This window comes from Cydia fagiglandana, chromosome 7, assembly GCF_963556715.1.
Source record: "Cydia fagiglandana chromosome 7, ilCydFagi1.1, whole genome shotgun sequence".
Taxonomy (NCBI): domain Eukaryota; kingdom Metazoa; phylum Arthropoda; class Insecta; order Lepidoptera; family Tortricidae; genus Cydia; species Cydia fagiglandana.
In genome coordinates this window covers 10686079-10707554 of record NC_085938.1, presented here as the reverse complement: position 1 = coordinate 10707554, position 21476 = coordinate 10686079, and the positions used below count along the sequence as shown (strand labels likewise).

General features: G+C 35.8%; 1 protein-coding gene across 1 annotated transcript; it reads right to left on the bottom strand.

Annotated features, from left to right (window-relative positions):
* Window positions 1–443: 443 nt before the first annotated feature.
* On the bottom strand, window positions 444–20143 carry LOC134665873 (general odorant-binding protein 70). The gene is made up of 6 exons (XM_063522902.1): window positions 19915–20143; window positions 12076–12169; window positions 3929–4029; window positions 2649–2684; window positions 1055–1205; window positions 444–559 (listed from the first exon to the last, which is right to left on the bottom strand). Exons 1-6 carry the CDS (start codon window positions 19996–19998, stop codon window positions 471–473), a joined length of 555 nt encoding a protein of 184 aa, XP_063378972.1. The 5' UTR covers window positions 19999–20143; the 3' UTR covers window positions 444–470.
* Between the last annotated feature and the right edge of the window lie 1333 nt (window positions 20144–21476).

Sequence of the window (21476 nt, the reverse complement as noted above, 5' to 3'; positions counted from 1 at the left end):
TGTTTTGCAAACCTATCGAAGGTACAAAAAACAATTTTCTGTATTTAATGTTTAATTTTGAGGGTATTTTACAACTGGGACCGAGACGGTTGATTACAGTAGGTACATAACTACATAATATGGTGCTACTTTACAGCCCTAGGGCGGGATTAAGGACAATACGTGATTATGTCAAAAATTTAAAGGGCCATATGTACTGTAAAACGTTGTACAATACACGTGCGAAAAGGTAATTCGCAACTCTTCTAATGTACTTCATATATCATTGCAAAAGAACGTAACACGCCGTGGAGAGGACAGTCGTGACACTAAAATAAAGTTTTAACCTCTAGCCGCCCATACGTCAAACCTTGCCAAGCAAAATGTTATTTTATTTTGTTAACACAAAGTTCAAATTAGAATGGATCAGGAGACCTTTTTATAGGTCTCTGGGCGGCTAGAGGTTAAGATGAGATTGCGTTCGTGTTGGTTCAGAGGCCGGAGTTTCCGCAGTAGTCGCCGATGCGGTCCGATATGCACTCGAAGATGTCGAACGATACATCGCAGTTACGCCCGTTGTCTGAAATAAATAAAATAATGTAAATGAAATTTCATGAATATGATCAAAGTAAGTAGAGATTTTAAAGACACTTCATATTTCGGTTAAGGTAAAGGCATCAGTGCGAGCCAATCACCAACAATATGTAGTTTATACACAATTAGTACCTGCGCTTATTCTTAGTAGGTAATAATTGAAATGCGTTTATTTTGCTTAACATTATGTACAACCCCATCGTCCCATCCACCGTAGGGAACCAAATTACCCACGGGCACGGTTCTGGATAACTTGTCTTTATGAGGTACTCATTAGAGTCCTCAAGTATAACCATGAAGTCGCCTGATTCATCCATTCCTTGTACAAACTCACCAGCCCTCCAGCAACGGTTATAAGCTCATCCATTGACACGGTTTGGAGAACTTATACCAATTCTTCATGAGGCACTATTTGCTGCCGTCAAGCATAGCCATGATGTAACCGCGCCTAGGAGAGCTCCGCCAATCGAAACCAACTTACCCATGGGCACTGTCCTGGAGAACTTGTCGTGGTTCTTCATGAGGCACTCCCTGGAGGCCTCGAGCACTGCCATGAAGTACCCGCGCTCGTTCACGCCGTCCGAGTAGAGGCCTACAAGGCCCTCTAGCGTTGGGAACCCGTAGCCGTCCACCTGGAAGACAACAAAAACTAGGTAGGTACAGTGGGATTCAAAAGTGCATGGATAGATGTCGACCGTAATGCCTTAATATTACGGTTGAAATATGTTCATGCACTTTTGAACGCCAGTGTATAAATAAATAAATAAATTATATATAAATTGGCTTGGTGTTATAAATAAATTATTTGTATTTGTATTTGTATATACATGTTTATAAACGGGACCATATATTCCTCATTGTTTACTTAAAATAACATCACAGATATTTTCGTTATTTTTTATTTGCGTTTTAGGAACGGAAAATGTATACACCACTAAATCAATAGAACCCCACAAAATAAATCATAAATAAATATAAGTAATTTTAAAAATTCAGCGGTATTATTTTATGTCAAATTGCATATGAATACACCCTGATTCGTCGTCCGACAAAGTAATTTCGAAAAAATAGAATTTCGAAAGAATACATTTTGTATGGAGGGTATCATTATCAAAGTGCGGTAAGTAGCGCCCCTAAAAAGTATTTAAAAATTCTAAAAAAAATACATTGTTTTTTTGGTGGCAGTTACAAAAATATAACTTCGACGAATAATATTAATTAAATAGATTTTTTATTTTAAGACCATTACTTTGTTGTAGGTAGCTAAGCATAAGTATTATTATTAATTTATTTTAAAATGTGAATTTCATAGCATAAAACTTGACCAATGCTATAGTTAACTGGTACCTACCTCATAAAAGTTCTGAATATCCCAGACCCAGTTTAATTGGTGAAGTGTGCAATTTATTTGCATAACCAATAAATATAAGTATAAGTCATTGAGTATGTACCTATATGTATATTTGTAAAAATATCCCTGTCATAAGAGTTTTACGACGAACATTATAAAAACCCACTAAGCTGCGGTCTGCGGTGGAGGTCTTGAATCAAGCGGCGCTTTTTTAAATAGGAATCCCGCAGATACAATTAAAGTCGCCAAATAAAACGTAAATGCCAAGTATGGAGAACGTTTATGACTTTTATATTTTATGCCAGCAGGATTTTTTTCAACAGCAATATTGCAGTATATATGTACAGTAGTTATTGTAGACAAGGTCTTTTCAATTCCATGTCTTGGGCTTCGTCGCGTTTTATAGTGAAATAATATGATCCATAATTCAGACAGAACGCATACAACGATCTCATTCTGATAGGCAAACCGGTAGGTATCTAAGTTGGACTTAATTTGCTTTGAGAACAAAGAGTCCAAATTATATCAGGAATCAAGTCATAGTAAATTATAAAATTTCAAGTCGATATAGTTTCGCATAGGAAATTGTTACTTTTCTTAGTATTGAATAATCAATCTTAAAAATTATGAATATAAGAATCGAGTTGTTTTGTTTTTCAAATAAACTTTTGAAGAGGGATTTAGGAGTTGGAACATAATTAAATTAAAACAGGCAGGTACTTACAGCTTTCACTTTCCGGTACACGCATTGTAGAAGGCACTGGAAAAATTGAATATAGAAATAAATAAACCGGTAAATAGGAATTAAGAGTTTCATGAAACTATACAGAACTGAAATGCAGCAAGCGGCATTAAAGTTAGCTTTAGACTCCCAGCCTTACGAGTTTAGCATACCTACAAATGTAGACGGTGACCCAATATTTATACCTTATATTGATGACACAACTATATAGGTAGACGTTATATTATATTATATTTACAATCTAGTTATAAACTTGTTTGCTTAATACGATTGATCACTCGCTTACTTTCGCTTTTTAACGTGGTGCGACATCAATTATAAATAGGTAACTACACGCTTTCTTTTACGAATTATCTCTCAACGTATCGAAATCGACTATAAATAGGTAATTACAAATCTTAGCTGATCCAGTCAAATTTAGTAATTATGGTTTTTTATTAAAGATATCATCTAAGTAAGAAGTAACTAGATGATAAAATGTTAAATACCTAAAAGAAAGCAAACTTTCATTCTACCAATAATGTCTGGCTTCGATTAGGTGCAAATATTTATATTTATAATGAAAGTATTAAACAGTACCTATGAGTAGGTACCTACTTGGAAAAAGGCAGACAGACCGTGTCGATGTTAGACAGCAAAGGGACTTTTGAATTTATTTCTACATATTATTTACTTATATATTCTAAACTAGTGACCCGCACCGGCTTCGCACGGGTTAACAAATAATACACCTAAACCTTCCTCAAGAATCACTCTATTGAAAATCCGTTCAGTAGTTATTGAGTTTATCGCGAACAAACACACAAACAGACAGACGCGGCGGCGGACTTTGTTTTATAAGGTAGGTAGTGATACGCTCCGCGGTCTTAAACTTTTTTACCAGCTCCTTTTACTAGGTAGTATAGGTATATCTGTAGGCCAAGCACATGATTGGCGCGACAGTATCTCGCGGCGAGATAGACTACCCGTCATTTACTAAGTTAATAAAAGAGGGACGGATAGTCCATCTCGCCGCGAGATACTGTCGCGCCAATCATATCATATCATATCATATCATTTATTCCATTGTAATCATGTTCATTTGTACATTTGGTCTTACATTTGGCAAGCAGGTACATGATACCCTGATGCTAGGGTGTACAATATAGGATTTTAACTTATACATAATTTTAATTTCGAGAAATATTAAATGTCATGTGCTAGCCCGGCTGACTGGCTAGTTTCTGAGAACTGTAAATGTTAAGTAACTTGTTGAACCTCACCCCGGCGATGCGTTTCTCGTCATGCGTGAAGGGTACGTCGCGTTTGTTGCGCCGCTTTTGCGCGGGCATCGTGTGCTCCTCCTTTATCACGTCCAGTGCCTCTGAAATTAAAAAATATATATTGATCAGAAATGGTTTTCTCTGTAAGATGGCATACCTAATCGGAATCTTAAGAAGGTACTTGATGGTTGTATTTGCTGGTTTGAGATGAACAATAAGTTACGACGACTTAGTGGTCATCTTTAACGCCTCCCGTGTCTAGTTGAATACAAAAGCTGGTCTTATTACAAAAATATACCCATCATCATCAGTATTAAAGAGCTATGCTCTTGTCGGTGGAGTAATCGCCACTCTTCTTTTAGGGAGTTAAAAATATACCCAAATGCAGTAAAGTATTTGTGCGTGTTTAATTTGTTGAACTAAAAAAACAAACCATATTGAAATATTTAAAATGTTTTTTAAATCGTTAGGTAGTGAATTTTCATGATTGGAATCGATGTCACCTAATTAATCCAATATTAAGTAGATGATTTCAATTAAAATTGCACACCCGAATGCCTCTACGTTAGTCAAGAATTCAACAAAACCAAACCACAATTTACGATAAATCCGTATAGTCCTGTTTGGTATACTTATGCCGTTTATATTGGCATAAGTACTTAATTCTGAATGTAAACTTTAGTTGCAAAATACAGGTAATAACTAATATTTAACTCCTAGCGATACAAAGCACGAAAACCCTCATCCCAGTACGTTCACGTAGTACCTATCTATCAGATACAATAAATCACCGTCGCATCTTACCATAAAACTGTTATATACTTTTTTAGAATTTACTTCGCATTTTTCACGAAAGTGGTCATAAATTGAGTACTCGAAGAGATGACATTAATTAAAAGAACACGTGCTAACATGAATATGCTCGGTTTTTCTGATTTATCGCTAGTCTACGCTGAAAAACATAAAATCAATCATGTTGCAAAGGACACGTTTATGGCATCACACTATTTATGAGTGCATACCCTGCGCCTAATAAACTATCGTATAGATAAATGTACGTCCAGTAAGCAAAGCTATTATTATAATATTATATAATAAAGCTGATACCCCTCTGTATACACATTTGTATTTAGTCGTACTAAGCTAATCAATCGTTTTGCTGACTGTATATGTGCATGTGTCAAATGTGATTTATGATTTTTATATTGTGGAATCTAGTGTCCTATAAATATGCGGCAAAGTATTCTGTGACGCTCTCTGTGTCATAAATAAAGGATCTAACCGCGACTAACCTGATCGTACCTACTCATTTAGATTTGCCTAACTACACCGCCGCACGGTCGTTAGCTCAGTAACCTTTCAAGTTAAACGGCTTAAGTGGTCAATAATGCAGTGCACTACATCTATACTTACACATACAGTGCAGCAATCTAGGACATGTTCGTCACGACGGCGGCATACTGCTGTGCGCTCACTTTCGATTGTTTCTGGAGGCTTTATGGGGTTCCTTTGATTTGGAGAGTAGGAGGTAGGTAGATAGGTAGGTAGTTTATAAATTGGAATTGAAATTTAGATGATGAGACATTTAAAATTATTATTTTATGATTTTTATGAATAAATAATTGAAATTAACTTTAGGTATAACTGAAACAGCACTCCAAGCTGTGAAGGATTGCTGGAGGTAACTTGGAGCTGGCGTTATGTAGGATTTACTTAACTTGCTAATCTTTCTATATAGGCACTAACGGTCCTAACGGATTATATAGGAATTATAACTTTAGATAACAGTCATATGATATGGATAACAATCTACCTAGGTACTTAAAAACAAGGAGCGGGGTAGCAGTGAAAGAAAACGCAATAACATTTACGATTTCTACTTTCATTCGTCACTAGGTTTAATATTCAATATCCAAAAAGATATTTTTCTTTTTTGGCTACTTAATTCCTGTTGTGTTCCAATTTTTTTTCAGGGGCATCCTACGCCTACCTACATACACAATTCAGAGTCATACCAAAAAAGTCAAGGAAGTAATCACATACAGTTTGGTCTTCCATCCTATCAATCATCCAAAACCCCTTCAAACTAAGTAGGTACTTAACGGGTGATCGAAACGTCTGTTAAGTATACATCTCATCTCAACAGTAATTTTGGCACAAGGCTTAAATGCGGCTAGGCTAAATAAGGAAGGTCGCTGCTGGTCTAACTGTATCGACTGAGATCACGCTCCACTCACGTCTCACGTGGGATGCTTTGTAGCCAAAAAGGGCGAATAAGTCACAAAACTTCTATGAGTTTGTGCTCTTTTATTTTTTGTGACTATGGAACGCTAACTTGAGACTTTAGAATACAGCATTTTTCATCAAGGGACAAATGATCCGTGTCATGTCAATGTGAAGAGATTGCGTCGCTCGAAATAGCTGAATAGAGCCATCATGTTGTCAAACTGGGAAGTGAGTTGTGGCTCCCAAAATGGGTTGACACACATATCAAGTACCTATGTGTGCCGTGTTAAAAGCGTCTCATGTTTCTTTCTTTCAACCGTTTCGGGTTACATTTCATTTTGTTTTGTTGTTTTGTGTTTATTTTCTTTGGTTGTGTTTTATTTTGTTATATAGAAATATTAATTTAATACTAAGTATTACATTTTATAATTGTGACAAGATTCTTTCCATAAGGTGCGTTCCCGTCCAAAGAACTAATGGGTAAATAAAGGTCATGCACACCAACACAGCAACGTGCCGAAAAAGGCAGCGGCCGCGAACTCGTTCGTTGCGACAACGGTCCGGCCACGACAATTACCACGTAATATCCCTTAATATTATTTAATTGCCATTGTTAAAAACATTGCGATGATTCTACGGAACGCGAATATTGCGTACCCGGTTATATAAAGCGGTTAGTTACGAAGTTACCACAAGCAGATAAAATCCATGGATGGCACTAATATAAACTTAATGAATAATTTAAAGTTTAGAGTTACATAATAACCATCTATTCTCTTAAATGAATAATCGAGTTCTCAAGTTATATTCGTATAGGCAATGTCTATTTGCCTTACTTTAGTTATTGAGCAAGACTACCGTCGACTGTTTTAATAATTGCCTATTAGGGAGTTAAAAGTTAGTTTACCTTTAAGGTCTCTTGTAGCACTGGTGGCCTAGCAGTAAGAGCGTGCGACTTTCAATCCGGAGGTCGCGGGTTTAAACCCCGACTCGTAGGTACCAATGAGTTTTTCGGGATTTATGTACGAAATATCATTTGATATTTACCAGTTGCTTTTCGGTGAAGGAAACCATCGTGAGGAAACCGGACTAATCCCAATAAGGTCTAGTTTCCCCAGCTTTTGTAAAAACTAGTGCCTTCGTCAATTCTTGGGGTTAGTTGTCAAGCGGACCCCAGGCTCCCATGAGCCGTGGTAAAATGCCGGGAAAACGCGAGGAAGAAGAAGACCTTTAAGGTCTCATAATGAGCAGGAGAATCTAAAAGATTAAGTGAAGTGTCTTATTCGTTACTCCATAGTTGCCTTATTTTTTATCCACTTTTTATTGGGTACTCGTTACACATGACTGAACCAAACCTATATCTTTAGTAAGTTTGTAGTTGTTTGTATTGCAGTAATTTGCAATACTACATACAGTGACACGATAAGTAATTCGTGTACTTTCGGAGTGCAATGCCTAGTGACCCATATGCCGGTTGCATAACTCTTGCAATGCAGCGAGCATGCGATGCTCAGTCAAGTGTTGCGGCTGGAACATTCGTGTGGCTTATCATACGAGTAGCCGAGGAGCATGTACCGTACGCGCAATCAGGGGAAGAGCCAATGGACCGACAAAGTTCAGGTGTCATCATCCCTGGGGTATACGAGAGGTTCTGCCGTAACAGATTGGGTTATTTATAGACAACTTTCTGTTAAAGATACATTTGAGACGTTGAACTAAAAGGTACCCGTTGATGTTGATGCATTTTATAATTCATTAGAATACAGCACACTTAACTATAGTAACGCTTTTTTAACCAGTTATGTTACGGTTTAGTCCACAGCCACCCTTATTGACTGAGCAAATGTGCAGTTTCTTTTCAAGGGGTATTACTGCAATGTTCTGCCGCGTGTAGCACTCTGTTAGCTAGTAAACCATAGAGTAACTTATACATACTGTGCCTTACACTGTTTTTTGACAAGTTTTCACAGACAATAAAATATGACATTGATGCATCAAGGTGGTTTGTTAACAAGGGCATACCGGGAATCGCGATAATAGAAATTTAGTTATCTGCCTCTTTATCGCTCGAATACGCAAGAGTGATAGTTTCGTTGGTTACATAACGAAATTTCGATTTTCTTGTTTCGCGGTAGACCCCCAGATTGTGATGGATTGTGGTATAGAACCCTCTACGTAGAATTTCGAGTATTATTTCCTATTGTTTCGATAATTTTAAAGCGTTCGGTCAAAGGAATTATATGCGCAGTAGGAGCTATCACAACTAAATCAAACGGTAGGCTGGTAATAGTATTACAGGATGCTTGCGCATGCTTCCTTCGTTTGTTCACCGATTCTGGGGAAGTTGCCAAACTGAAGTTATTGCCAATAAAGTCTGCCCAGCCTCTAGTGCTAGCATTTATTGCCGACACGAAATACCCGTCGTCCCTTTCGTAATTATCTAACCATTTTAGTATTTTAAGAGAGTCGCATTTATTTAATAAGCGTAACGTAACTATACGATATGCCATAATGGATATCTCATAATGCGGGACTTGTAATCGTTAAAAGAAATTGACTAACCGTGTTAAAAATAGAGATGTAGGTATTTCCATGAACTTGACGAACATGAATTTTACTCTACTTATGGACTATCGTAAAGAACTATAATTTATTATAATAAAAGTTTGCAAAGGTACAACGCAGATGTACTGTAGTCTAACTTGTTTGTTTTTTCTCGTAACTGTAGGAATACCTACCATAAAATAAAAACCCTGACCTTATTCTTAAATCCCCTATAATAAATTCATTTCAATTCATTTTATGCCCTATAATTATTGTGAATTGGCCGTTGCCTACAGTGGCAAACAGAAACATGGCCGTAAAGTTCTCAAATAGGCAATAACTGAATGTGGATTGAATATAATGCAAAAAGGTTAACTGAAATATTAACTCATATAGAACCTGTTGAAAATTTGAACCATATTTTTTTTCCGCGAACGTCTACGACGTAAGGAAAAATGATTATTTAAGTGGCACGAATAATCAGAATGTATGAATTAGTATTGCACTAATAACGACGCTTAATCATCATATTAATCTTAAACTGCCAGTGTTTGTGCGTGCTAAACAGCATCCTTTGTGTACACATTCCTTTTTTTTGCGATTTCGGTGTTGGTCCCATAGTAAAAGTTGCTCAGTATTATCCCAAAACCTGCCTGGCAACGGTAATGCATTCATTTTTAGCCACCATCATGTATGAGGAAAATAGTTTAGTAATTAACGCGCAAAAGACGAAAATAATGCATATCCGTTCGGCTCACAATAAAACCACTCATGACATTACTGTGTTTGCACACCAACATAGCTGCTTGCACCAACATAATATCACAAACTGTAACTGTGATAAAATCGAAGTAGTCACAGAACACATGTATCTTGGGCTCATAATCGACCATAGATTCAACTGGGGACCTCATATTAATTATGTGTGCGATAAATTAAGAGCAATTCTAAGTAAAATGTCAACCCTAAGGTACAAATTACCGTACAAAACCTTGCGTATGCTGTACTTAGCCCTGGCTGACTCTGTGATCGGTTACGCTCTGAGTACATATGGTAGAACCTTTAAAACATATATAGAAAAAATATATAACCTACAGATAAGACTACTGAAGACAATTGTACCTAAGCATATAAAAAAGAAACACGAAACAGACTACTCTCAACTTTTCAAATACTGTAATATACTCCCAGTTCAAAATAAATGTAAACTAGCCATACTAACTGAAGAATATCACCATGTTACTAAACTAAAAGAATATATAAGATGTACAAAACAAAGAAGTTTACAGAGCCAAAACAAATATTGTTTACCCAAATATAAGAACATTTATGGCACTAGACTGTATACATATATATTGCCTAAAATATTAAATGATTTGCCAGAAGATACTAGATTAAAATATGTAAACGGGAAAAATAGAAAAAAAGTAATTAAGACGCACTTGTTACAATCTAACGACTTTAGTTACATATATTAAGAATTTTAATTAGTATAAGATAGATATGTATATTGTCATGTTATTTTCTCGAACTCCCCATCGGCATACAAACCTCCTCAAGGTTTTGCCCACGATGGGTCTTGTAATAATAATGTACGTTATTTAGCTTATTGTTCAATAAATTAAAAAAAAAAAGTTTTAAATAAAATAGGGCAATACGCCGTCTTTCCGAAGGTGAGCCAGGTTCCGGGCAAGGTCGATCACCGGTGAAAGTAACAGCCGCAATCATACGTAACAGTCGATAAAACGACATGATATTGCGTTTTTTTAGATCGTTCGGCATATTACGATTGTACTGCGCCTTAGCTGTAACTATTCATAACAATAACCGAGAGCTTACGCAGTTAATGATGACTCACGTTAGACCGGGCACTGCCCGGGCCGGAGCTTCCTGTCATAGTCATGTCATAGAAAAGTAAGCGCCGCCGGAAGCTCCGGCCCGGACACGACCCGGTCTAAAAATTTAAAAATTAATGAATGGCACTTTAATAAACTAGAGTTATTAAGAAGAATATATTATGACTTCAGGAATTCGTATGACCTCCTACGTAGATATTATAAGTTCTCTACTTCACTTCGATTTAATATGCGGAATTGGCCTTGTGAACTAACTAGGTATATAGACGCGATGTGCACTTAAAATACGTCCTTATATATTTCTGGTTGGCATTTCAATACAGTCATTGTTTAAATTAATAGATATGCGTGGCTTTCAATTATGTACGTACTTCTCGTACTTACTCTACTTCTTATATAACTGATGTTACTCTACCGATGAATGTTATGTTTGGTTTAGATCTTTACTGAACAATCGGTTCATTTGTTTGTGATCTAGGATGCACAGACTAGATTACCTATGTTACCTAGATACCATGAGCTTACAGATCATTAACGAATGAAAATGTTAATAGCAACTTAAGAACTCAGAGGGCAACATCAGTGTTCTTGTATGAATATAGATGCTCGGACGGATAGTCATTTAGTCATCTTTATATGCCTCTACGAACGTCACCGATAATCTCATGCGATTTGCGATCCATTGCGGCATTTGATTGATTGGTTTATGATTGATTGATACATTGTTTTCGTTGCTACTACTTAGCCAGCAACTATCTCAAATTGTATGCCATTCGTTGCAAGGTCTATAGAGAAGCCTCAACAATGAATAGTCATAGTCGAACACTTAGCATATTTAGATGCGATGTCCGAACGCATTCTGCGCTTACCTTGTGCCTGATTATCGGACGCTTGCTAAGGTTACTTGCCCAAGTTCAATCGTATGTGTTACTTTTGCACTATTTCGTATTCTTGAAGCAACATGCACTCTTGATTTCTTTATTTTCGCAAGATTTACCTTCAGATTTACGTTATGTTTTTTAATTTTAATGATCTGTAATAAAAATACCTAAGTATTTGGTAATATATATTTTTATTGGATCGTTACCACGTTGATTTTAGTTGATATTTGTTTGGCATTATTAGGGATACCTACTAAAATATATTAAGTTTTGTTTTTAAGCCACCGTATGTTATATTTTTAGGGTTTCGTAGCCAAAATGGCTTCGTTATAGTTTCGTCATGTCTGTCTGTCCGACCGTCTGTATGTATGTCACAGCTATTCTACTCGGAATGTATTCTGTGAGCCGAAGAGTATAGGTACCTACTTAGTTTAGAAGTTAAACTAAAAAAAAAGGGGGCTCTTCCTACAAGTGAAAAATCAAGTAAAATCGACGCGTGTTACATCTTTCGATCAGATAGGTCTTTCAAAATAACATTAAGGTTGCTAAGAGCGTTTTTTAATCCATTCTATACTTTTGGAAATAATTAAAAGTCAAAAATATGGCCCCCTGTAACTTTTGAACCGAAAATGATGCTCACCCCTGAGGATGGAGAGTTTGATTTCATCTTGGCACAACGTGATGACTCGCTCGATCTTCTGCGGCGCCGTCGGCGGGTTCCTACATCTCGTTTCCTGTAAACGTTAATAAAATTATAATTAACTATTAAATAATTCTTTACATTGGCCAAAAAGAAAGTAGCGCTACACTAAATGTCGTAGTCGTAGTGCTTGACAGCCTAACTCCTTAGTCGCTGGAATTCGTATCCATCGTAAGGGCACAGATTATATGTAAATATAGGTAAAAGTTCTTACGGTAAGGGTAACATTCCATTTCTGACCGCAGCTTGGCTGCACTACTAAAGTACGAACGTGTCGCTGTTATTGTCAATTTCCACAGTAAATTGTATGGTAGTCCTGCTGTCGTTGGAAATGGACTGTCACCTTTAGTAACTACTTAAAAAAGTAGGGTGTATAGGGATTAAATGGGGTATTATAGTAACCGGTGTCTAATTTTGATAACAATCTTGAATGCTGAATTATGAACAAACATTTAAAAATCCATCGTATAAGATAATTCTATATTAAAATGTAGAGTTCACATAAAATTTAGCACCTATTAATAAACAGTATTAACCTTCCATCAAGAAAGTGAATGTTGTTGCCATGGTTTTAATTAAAGCATTATTTGCTAATTTTATTTTATTTGCATTAAGTTGATCTAGTAAATGTGGATATATATAATCTTGACCTTTCCAGTTTCCTAATTATGTGACATTTATAAACGACTCCTTAAATAATTTCGCGATACATTTTAGATAAGAAATTGGTAACTTTAGGAATCATTTACTTAATTTGACTGTAGTCAGCATACTCGTGTCATTTGGACTAAGTAATTGATCATTTCGATGTATTTTACACAATTTTTTGACTGTAATTATAGACCTATTGGTTTTCAGCCTTTTTAACGTTAATCAATCGTATACCTATTTAAAAAGAGTTCTTTGTGTTTACCTACGTTAATCTCTCATTAAAATACATATCTGTTAATTATGAATATTTCAATAAAACCAAACTCAAACAGTAGCAATGCTAAGTCAGTCGTATCGGTAAAGAACTTCTTTCCGATTATGAGAAGATTTTAAGCAAAATGAAACTCTTTTTTAAATTTTCTCAGAGATTAAACGTTTACTAATAATAATAAAACATAAGTATTCGACAGTTGTTAATCTTCTTATGTGTGTTTATATTATTATTGAATTTCAATTTTTTCAACTTTCGCATGTATATTCTTAGGAAGTCGTTTGAATATATCCGTTGCGACTACGATTCAATCTGCCGGCATGGGAGATTGGGCGGCACAATGACCACCATTCTGCCCATTGTCTCTTCCTAAATACTCACTGCAACTTACTAAAACAATAGCTATTAAGTAATAAGAGTCTAAGATTATGTCTAACCTTCCGATCGTTAGTTTAGATATAATAATAAGTAATATTCCTCCATATGAATGCCATCAAATTTTCGGAAAAATGAGGAAATAAGAGTACACTCGACACGAGTTTGTCATAAATATGTTTGTCATGCAGAGTATGTAGGTACGTACACGACTTTGATTTAGCTTGTATTCGTGGCTAAAAGCCGACAAGTAGTTCAATGCAACTTTCATCTTTTTTTAGGTAATTTAAGTAATTTGAACACAGTAACATCAAAATTCTGACCCATAAAAACAATAATAGCATAAGAATTTCGACACGAAACGGATGGCTTGCATTTCAAAAATCTAGGTCCACGGAATGCTTAGCATAGCAAACTGGCACTCCTTTGTAACCTACCTATAATTTAGCCGGTTAGGTAAAGCAGCAAACACTGGCCAACCCAGTTGCTGCAGGCACTCCAGTCGAGATTGTGTAAACTTTCGTAACCCGCGCTGACCTAGACCCGCCATAATCATAACCAATAATATTGGAAGGTATTGCTAAAACTATTAAAAGAAGAGTGCACTGAATACTAAATGATATTGGTCAATTGTTGCCGTGGTAGGCCGCACGAAATAAAGTCACATTTTCGTAATCTACCGAATTTAAGAGCCAACAGGAGTGGTCATTTCTCCATACAAACGTACTCCTCATTTTCCTCCGTAGTTTTTGAAGCTAGAGCGCTAGAGCCCTTCAAAAATGGCCAAAATTGCCTAATTGACTATGCCGCAATGAGAGGCCTGGCATTCAAAACTGATATCAATTAGCCAAAAAAGCAAAACGGTCCGACACATAATTTCATAATCATTTAGATTTCCAAATTTGGTTGCGATTGGTTAAGCTTTGGAGGAGGAAACAGAGGAGTACGAAACCTCGATTTTTGAGATTTTTACGCAGGATTTTTCGCCTTGTCCTTATCGCACTACTTTTAGGTGCCGCTTCCGTTAGCGAGACGGGTATATTTACCTAAAATATATAAAACTCAGCTCCTGTTTCGTCTTAATAAATAAAATAGTTTTTGGTCTTCTAATAAAATCTTAATTCATAAGACAATGACACATTAAATTGGATATCAATAGAATATAATTGAATTGGATACTATGATATTTTAATCTACTAACTGTTGATCCCTTTTACATTCCATTTGACATTGATTCTTCTCCCGGTGGTCCAGTTTTGTCAGCTGTAGATGCTTAACAACACTTGGAGAGGGAAATGGGGGGGTCAAAGTCTGGCGGACTTTCGCTCTCGTAAAAATGTAACCCGATAAAAAATACGCGTCATATAAATCGGAACAAGCCATTATGAATACCACCCTTACTACAAAATCTAGCATTATGTTGACCCCTTTTTGTCTTACTTAACACATTCGGTGCGGCAGCGCAAAACCCAAACTTACTGCCAGTGCGTTACGAGTCATATACTTCCCGTATTGAGAAAGCCAAATTTGCGGCACGACCTCCATTTTCCCGTACCATGTCCTGACTTTAAAGGTCCCTACAGACCTGGAATGTTATCGATTTGAACTAAAAGTCATTCTGATCAATAGAGTATATCCTTGTGTATATACAGCTGCCGTAGCCCGCGGATCTGTATTAAAATTCTAAAAGATATAGGCATTTTTCAAAACCCTTTAATTTTACGGGAATATACTTCCCTTGCCGCACAGGCCGTATATAACACTAGTAAATTACTAGTATCCCATTAAATGGGATACTAAGGAATCGATAACGACTTTTATAATCGACAAAATATTCTAAGGTTGACTGGTAGAGAATGCCTCATGGCATTAAGTTCGCCTTTTGTACACTAAGTTGTTTCTTTTGTACAATAAAGTATAAAATAAATAAATACAAAAATAAAATATTTATTATCGTTATCGTGTCTGTACTGTGTTCAAACGAAATATTATTCATCCTCATATAATTATAAAAAGGTGTCGGACTTTTAGAGTAGGTAATTTTCAATATAGATGTCATAGTATTGAATTGTCGCATTAATAAAATGTCGTATAGATGCGGAAACGTGAACAGTGCGCAGCACTATGACCAATCTGAGCGCTGCGTACACGCCTTTCGGTGCGGTACGGGGTAATGGATTACGGACAAATAGTACCCGTGCCGCGCTAAAGAAATAAAAATACCTTTTAGTGCGTTACGCAAAAATACTTCCCGTACATTTTTTCTTTTGAAATAGAATATACTTGAAGTAAGAATATCGGGAGTATAGTCATCTTCTTCGTACTCACACGAGAACATAGTAAACCACCGCCGCACCGGGGGTAAGACAAGCGCAGATAGCTGCCGCACCGGCAGAAAGTCAAATACCTACGGCCAAATGCTTCCCGTAACGCAGCGAATGTGTTAAATGGGAACCTACTACATATATGCATGATCTCAATTCAAGATCATATATCACAAAGACCTCTTTGACTCAATTTGTACAACTGCAAAGTTTTTAGCAGTGTACTTTCGCCATATCGATACCGTGGGTGAGTGATAAAGCCACTTTCCATAGTTTCTATGAGTCGTAAAATCATGTGGGAATCATGCTAATTACATAAGTATTGTACAGAACAGCCGTAAATACTGCTAAAAAGTAAGAATATAGGTAGTTAGGTACTTTATATTCTGACTTGTGAAGTTATGAATTATGATCAGAAATTTCTATGACGAAAATGACGAAATTATAGTCGCTCGGTTTTCCCAGCTGCAAAAAAAAGTTGCTCTCCTAAAAATCAACAACAACAACGACTCAAAACAAAACAGATGATTTACGGAGTCACATCGTTTTGACGCCTAAACAGTGTTTAGTTTTAACTTTATGAAAATTTATGAAATTTGTATGTACTTATGTTCTATACATACTTCTATAGCTACCTATTGTAATATGGTCCTTTTTGCCTGAATCAAAATTAAAATTGGAATATTAATACTTACAGACATATTGCAGCATATATTTAAACTTAAATATATGTCAATAAATATAATGTAAGTATACGAAAGGAAAAGTGCCCATCAAAGCGCCGGGTGCAGGTCATTTTTATCTGATGTAGGAATCCACATAATTAGGGCATATTTTGCCTAGTTGCAGGTAGTAATAGTATATCCTGGAATTATTTCATTTTAGTAATACCCACTCGTAGGGCACTCCTACACCAAGTAAATATCAATAAATAATTGTATGTGGTTATTTATCTTTTATGTCAGACATTTACTCAATTACGTCCAAACAGACTGGTGTGTCAACCACTTACATAACTAGTTAACGTACTAAATACCATCCCGGGTGTCAGGAAAGGTGAAACTGGTACTGGTAAAGATGTGGAAAGTCCTATGAGGATGGCGATATTGCTAAATGTGAGCAGGTTAGGTTGTCTACGAGTAAGCAGTGTTTCAAAATTGTAAATCATAATTCTGTGGTAAATTATCTTTTCTTCGATCAATTTATTTTTGATAACCCGGTAGGAGTAGATGCAGTCGATATGTAGTGAAATATTTTTAAATTCAATTATTAGTTAAGCAAAGTTTTAGGTCCTTTTCGAGTTTACCGGTTAAATTGTTTTGTATCTAAATATAATTGTTTTACTAACTATTTGGAAGCAAGTTACTATTAGTTTAAGCTCGGTGACGAGATAATTTGTGGAATTGAGTCACCACGGCCGGAGGTGGGTGCAGCCTTGCTGGACTATACATGGACTTGTGTAGGCGAAGTGCCCGCGTACGTGTTTAACAGTTTCATCCTCCGCCATTTTGTAAAATTTATAAAAATCGGTATAATAAAGTATGAAGTTTTGATTGATAAACCCTTTACGTAAGCTACCCGCGTTACATCAGGGATCGGCAACATTTTAGTGATCAGTGAAATTGTTCATTACGTTTGGTTATTAAATGGTTACTCTGTTCGCGCGTTACCACAAAATTATAGGCTGGTAGCGTCGCTGAAGCGCGAAATTGTGCAACGTGTTGAGCACCGTTGAAATTATTGTTAGCAATAACAAGTGCTATGTATTTATTATTTACATACCTAGCTAAGTTATACCGCGTTACATGCCGCAATGCTAGCTTTTATCTGCGACCTCGTCCGCATACATTTTTATATTTTTTCCACCCAATAATAACAAGGAATCAACGGTATCTATAATATATAATACCAACTAATACCTCTATATGAAATATGTCTGCAAAATTTCATTAAAACCTGTGTAGATATTTTCATGTCAAAAAGTTCTGTTATTAACATTGTAATAACAAAAGTGTAATTATTATTGTTTTATTTATATATTTTACTTTAAATGTATGTATGTAGAAACCTAGCTATTGTTATGACGAGGATTATACATATACATATAATAGACAGTTAATATAAACATACATTTTGCCCGGTTTGAGATGGGATGGAGTAACCCTAATTTAGTTATACAAAACAAAATTTATTTGGTTTTTAATAAATATTTTGTTTTTTATTTTCTACTTATGTTTCATTAAAGTAAAACTTCTAATAAATACTTATTATTGGAACTTGTAGGGCGATATTTTTTTACTTATAAAACAGCCGATGTACCCAATACATTATTAATAACATTGCTCGTTCATATTAGCAGAAAAGGAAAATAGAGCGAAAAATGTAAACGTCATTTAGCCTGTCAGCTCTAAACACTAAAACACGTCACGTTACTGTAATTAACATACGGCAAACGCCAAACGCACCACGACGAATCGCGCTCACTTTCTCTCGAGTTTGTTTCCACGCACCAATTGTTGGGTACACCTGACTTTGCGTTTGCAGTACTAGTTATGGGCAGTTGCGTAAAACTTGTACAAAGTATTGTACAGCTGAATTAAGAGTGCTTAATGGTTGATTGATAGGTTGATAGGACACAAGCGGGGAAGAGGAAAACCCAGACGCAGCTTTTGGAGCAAGTGAAAGAAAAATTGGGGGTCGTGTAGTATCAAAAAGTCAAAGAGCTAGCGCAAGATAGGGAAAGCTGGAAGATACTCCACCGACAAGAGTATAACTCTTAAGTTAATAATGATGAATGGTTGATTGGCATGCTTGGTGAAATGCTGTTTGTTTACCTGATCATATGTTATAATTTTATTCATGAAATGAAATTTTTCAAATATGTACTTCTTATAGCTAATATATTTTTTGAGAAATCAATCGGTGACGGCTGTAGGTATGCTGCTCTAAGTTTCTAGTTTGTTTTATTTCTTGTCACACAAGTGCTTAAAATGGCACTCAAAAAATAGTTTCAATTTAATTCATGGCAATCATAACATTTTAATTGTTAGAATACCAACCTTTATCTATTCATGGCATTATTGAAATGTACTTGTATATAGGTAGAGAACATTTTAATCCTAACAGTCAAGTCAAGATTACAGACACTGAATTAGGTCGAATGATGGATTAAAATAAAATAAATAATTTAACTTTGAAGGGCAATAACTAATTCGTTTGACATTGAATTTCCGAGTAAAAAAATAAGTCAGTTGACAACAAACTGATAAAAAGTGTAAACAACCTTTCCGTGTTACGCTTCGACGGCTTATACGTTTCTTGTAACAATATTAAAAGTACTTGATTATTTTGCATTGAAATACATTAATGTTACCTACTGTTAGGTAGCTTAGGTAGATTGGCCATAGCAATCCAGCGCGGGAACGGTGCCTGCGAGATGGGCACCTACCTTACCAAGAGCGCAAAATTTTGATAGGTATTTTTAATTAATTAGCTTTAGTTATCTTAATTGTAGTTAATTTTAGTTTTATATGCATTTTATAACACTAATTATACTATAAATGAGTTCGGTTAACATTTTAAGGAGTATATGTACCTTTGGCATCAGTACGGTTTGATTATATTTTATCTGGCTCCCGCACTATGTGTATGAGTATGCGTCACAATTAAGCTCATAATGGTCTCACTTTCAAGGTCGCACACTACAAGCGGGCATAGAAACTAGAGCAGTTTTCTATACACCTAGCAAAGGCCAGAGATCTAATTTCATATAAGGATTTAAAGTCTTCTTAACAAATGACACAATGTTTGAAAAATAAAATATCACTGTACCTACATACCAATTTTAGTAAATTACCAACCCTTGGAATTATACACTAATATTGGAAGTTTTAAAAGTATTATTTTTGGTAAGAAGCTGATTATATTTAATGGTATTTATTTCTTTTCTGTTCCCGAAGAGAGCTGAGCATCGGTGATACAGATTACAGATGTCCACAATCTATTAACCCGAAAATTATCTCGAGGCTGATTGTAGGCGATTTAAATCACAACCAGTAATTAACACGCTCTATTATCCTTAACGTTCGGCTACAGAATACAATGTTTATTCTTCTGGTCGTGTATAATTAAACATTAAACACTTTACTTTCAACTTACACTTTCAGCCGAAATCGCGCTATCACTAAGCGATATTCCAAACACGCAGAAGCAGCAGACGAGTGCACTGATTTTTCTAACCATTTTAAATGCACTACACACACAAGTAATAAAAAAAACTAACACCTTTTTAATGAAATCTCGATTGTTTTTTAAAGTTATTTTTACGAGTTATTGGCACGTGCAGCGAAAGGTGCGCGACCGACCGCGGTATGGAACGCAACACGATATGCGCGGATTTTTGAAAGGCGCGCGTAGGAGGGCTTCCCGCGGATTTCGTATGGCGACGTTCCTTTACAAGCAGCTGGCGTTTGTTACAATTATAAGTATTATTTCTTTATCTGAAATCAAACTTAATATTTAGTGCGTTAATATCTAGTAATCGTACGAGCTAGTTATGGTAACAGCTTGCTAGTTAGTTATAAGATGATAAGTTATTTAGGTAGGTTCCTACAGTGTCTAAGTAAGTCTGCAGCAACTTATTAAAACGCGTCGAAAGCGCAAAAACTATAACCAACTTAAATTAATATACACAATTTTATGAGACTGTACATACACAAACATACACCTAGATATGTTAAATATATAATATACTCATAAATTATAAAAAAGTAAATAGTGCTTACCTTGAACCATTTATATACACCGTGTTTTTTTTTATTTCCGTTAATTTCAAGGGTGCCTTCCTGACCTTAAATCAAGTAACTTTCTCAAAGACACCGATATTCTAATTAACTCCATTTCGGAGATAATCAATAATTTATTTTTTTCTTATAAGGCCTCTACAAGCGTGTACACTTGTCTTAGGGCCGGTTTACATATTGATTCGTGTTTAGAATGAGTTCATACATTTGCTACTAAACTTAAGTACAATCTCGGTCGATCAATGTTCGAAATGACATTGATATGTCATAGATTTCAATTGTTTGGTTGAGTTAAATGTAATGCCCGTGTTAGAACAACGCTATATGCTACATTTAATTACTTTTTAAAGTTATTTTTTTTGTAAAAAAAAACAAATTTTTTTTTCAAAATAACTATGCCATTTATTTATCTTAAACGTACTTAACCATACCCCGAAGTTAACGGAATTCAATAAAAACACGGTGTATATGATCCTTATTTCGAATTGTACTGCAGGTAAATGTTAAATATCAGGTAATAAACAAGATAAATGTCTTATCACTAACATTCCGGTAATTTCGTTTGTCGACTGATAAGTAGCTAAATATAACTGTTAGTGAAAATGTAGACAACGATGGTAAACAAACATGGAGGCTATTCTTTTTTAACATTTTGATAAGGATGTATTATCACTTTGATACGACCTTTAGTCGTGTTATCACGAATGTCACGCGCACGTACCAATATGTGAGAGCGAAATGCCTTATGTATGAGACGTCTTCTGAGGGCCTACCGGGAAAACCGAAATACACCAATTGAGGAGATCTTTCTCTTTTACTCCAATAAAGGCGTAATTAGAGTGACAGAGATAGATGCCCGCAATTTGCGAGCTTCGATTTTCGCGGTTATAGCCCTGATTGCATTTCGTCTGCACCTGA

Coding starts and splice junctions, on each gene's coding strand:
- LOC134665873 (XM_063522902.1), bottom strand. CDS start 19,998: ATGGTTAGAAAAATCAGTGCACTCGTCTGCTGCTTCTGCGTGTTTGGA. Junction 12,170..19,914: donor GCGCGATTTCGGCTGAAAGT/GTAAGTTGAAAG, acceptor TAACGTTTACAG/GAAACGAGATGTAGGAACCC. Junction 1,206..2,648: donor TGTACCGGAAAGTGAAAGCT/GTAAGTACCTGC, acceptor GTTGTCTTCCAG/GTGGACGGCTACGGGTTCCC.